The sequence below is a fragment of the Dipodomys ordii genome, unplaced genomic scaffold (assembly GCF_000151885.1).
Source record: "Dipodomys ordii isolate 6190 unplaced genomic scaffold, Dord_2.0 Scaffold3344, whole genome shotgun sequence".
NCBI lineage: Eukaryota > Metazoa > Chordata > Mammalia > Rodentia > Heteromyidae > Dipodomys > Dipodomys ordii.
In genome coordinates, this window is record NW_012270559.1 from 1 (window position 1) to 1,019 (window position 1,019).

The 1,019-nt window shown below is 68.9% G+C and overlaps 1 protein-coding gene across 1 annotated transcript in view; it reads right to left on the reverse strand.

Moving 5' to 3' along the window:
• Window positions 1-415: 415 nt before the first annotated feature.
• The window catches only part of LOC106002115 (transcription regulator protein BACH1-like), a gene marked incomplete at its 3' end in the record, with an annotated part of 2,415 nt that continues 1,811 nt past the window's right edge, over window positions 416-1,019 (reverse strand). The window contains exons 3-4 of the mRNA XM_013037039.1: window positions 731-1,009; window positions 416-575 (exon numbers count right to left, since the gene is read on the reverse strand). Coding sequence (XP_012892493.1) covers window positions 416-575; window positions 731-1,009 — 439 coding nt within the window. The remainder of the gene's footprint in view (window positions 576-730; window positions 1,010-1,019) is intronic.

Sequence of the window (1,019 nt, forward strand, 5' to 3'; positions counted from 1 at the left end):
GGCCGGGGGGAGGGGGGTGTCCGAGGCCTGGGGCGGAGAGGCCCCGTGGCCCAAACCTCCTGGGACCGACACCTCACAGCTCAGCCGCATGCGCTCTCCCCGGAGCTTGGCCTGACTACCACTACTTGAAATGTTGGGACATCCACATCTCTCCAACTCAGATGGAAGAGAAAAACCAACAACAACAACGACAACACCGGGCGCCGGTGCCTCCCAGCTACTCAGGAGGCTGAGATCTGAGGATCGCGGTTCAAAGCCAGCCCGGGCTGGAAAAACCAGAAGTGGCGGTGTGGTTCAAGCGGTAGAGCGCTCGCCTTGCGCTGAAGGGCGCAGGGGCAGCGCCCAGGCCCTGAGTTCAAGCCCCACCACCGACCAAAGCAAATAAATAAGAAGGCAGAAAATGAAAAAAGCCAACATGCGGGGCGCTCGCCCTTGGCATGTGCCCCGGTGTCCGGGTATCCCGGGGTCCCGGTGCCCCTGCGTCTGGGTGTCCGGGTGTCCCGGTGTCCGGGTGCCCCAGTGTCCGGGTGTCCCAGTGCCCGGGTGCCCCGCCCGGTGTCCCGGTGCCCCAGCGTCTGGGTGTCCGGGTGCCCCAGTGACCGGGTGTCCCGGTGACCGGGTGTCCCAGTGCCCGGGTGCCCCGGTGACCGGGTGTCCCAGTGCCCGGGTGCCCCGGTGTCCGGGTATCCCGGTGCCCCGGGGACCCCCCTACCCCCGCCGCGGCGCTCACCTCGCACTCCTGCTCTCTGGCCGAGCAGGACTCGCTGTCGCCCTCCGTGTCCGTCTCCGAGTCGTCGCCCAGGCTGATCACGCAGGCGTAGGGGCAGGGCTCCTGCTGGGGCTCGGACGCGTAGCCGTCGTTCCCCGCCTCCAAGCCACCGGCGCAGCCCTCGGCACCCAGGGTGCTGATGAAGGGGCAGTGGACGGAGCTCAGCGTGGCGAAGGTCCGCGGGCCCGGCTCCGGGCTCTCGCTGATCCGGATGCCCAGCCAGGGGCACTCGGGGCGCTTCTGGGCGTGG